Consider the following 1,046-nt stretch of genomic DNA (forward strand, 5'->3'; position numbering starts at 1 on the left):
CCGCCGAGGCCCCGCCCACCCCGATGACGTCACGATGACGTCACCACCCCCACAGGGAGATGGAGCTCTTCGTCCACGGCTTCCCCTCGGACGTGGCGGCTCTCAGGGTAAAAGCCACGCCCCCCATGCCCCCAAGCCACGCCCCCTCGCCATAACCACGCCCACAGCGCAGCCACGCCCACCACGAGCCCCGCCCTTTAGCCCCACCCACCTTCTCAAAGCCACGCCCCCACAGAGCCACAAACAGGAGCAAAGCCACGCCCCTCCCTCAAAACCACGCCCCTCCCTTGAGGCCACGCCCCTCCCTTGAGGCCACACCCTCTTAGAGCCACACCTCCTCATAGCCACGCCCCTCCCTTAAGCCACGCCCCTTTCTTAAAACCTGGACCCCCTCCTTTGAAGCCACGCCCATCTAAGCCCTACCCAGCTCCTAAAAGCCACGCCCACTCGAGCCACACCCACCTAAGCCACACCCTCACCCTTAAGCCACGCCCCCTTGAGGCCAGGCCTAACTTAAGCCCCGCCCCCCCAGTTCGAGTGGGCGTGGCAACACCCCTCCTCCTCCCGCCGCCTCCCGGCCCCGCCCACCCGCCGGCCCCGCGAGCAGCCAATCAGCTTCGCCCTGCGGACCCTGCCCCGCCTCCTCCGGGCCCCGCCCTGGTCCCGCCTCCCCCTGCGGCTGCGCTGGCTCCGCCCCGGGCCACGCCCGCCCCTTGAGCCGGCCCCGCCCCCTCACGTCGTGGTGGAGGAGGGGGAGGGGCTCCCTGGGGCCGGGCCACGCCCGCGGAGGGGGCGGGGCAAGGGGAAGGACACGCCCCCTCAGGAGGAGGCTCCGCCCACTATGAAGTGTGACCTGTGCCAAGAGGTAAAAAAGGGGGCGTGGCTTTGAAAGGGGGGCGTGGCCTTCCGTAATGAAGGAGGGGGTGTGGCCTTTGGGAAGGGGGAGGGGCTTCAAAGCGTGGAGGGAGGAGCTTATTGTGGGGGACGGGCTTTGAGAACAGGGGGCGTGGCTTAAGAAGGTGGGGGTTAAGAGTGGGGCGTGGCTC

General features: G+C 68.7%; 1 protein-coding gene across 1 annotated transcript; it reads left to right on the plus strand.

The window, feature by feature from the left end:
- Window positions 1-25: 25 nt before the first annotated feature.
- On the plus strand, window positions 26-865 carry LOC108492019 (structure-specific endonuclease subunit SLX1-like; the record flags this gene model as incomplete). Its single annotated transcript, XM_017803802.1, has 2 exons — window positions 26-107; window positions 533-865. Coding segments are annotated over exons 1-2 (381 nt in total), but the record flags the coding sequence as incomplete, so codon positions are not given.
- Between the last annotated feature and the right edge of the window lie 181 nt (window positions 866-1,046).

Source organism: Lepidothrix coronata, unplaced genomic scaffold (genome assembly GCF_001604755.1).
Source record: "Lepidothrix coronata isolate B3197 unplaced genomic scaffold, Lepidothrix_coronata-1.0 Scaffold4389, whole genome shotgun sequence".
NCBI classification, from domain to species: Eukaryota; Metazoa; Chordata; class Aves; order Passeriformes; family Pipridae; genus Lepidothrix; species Lepidothrix coronata.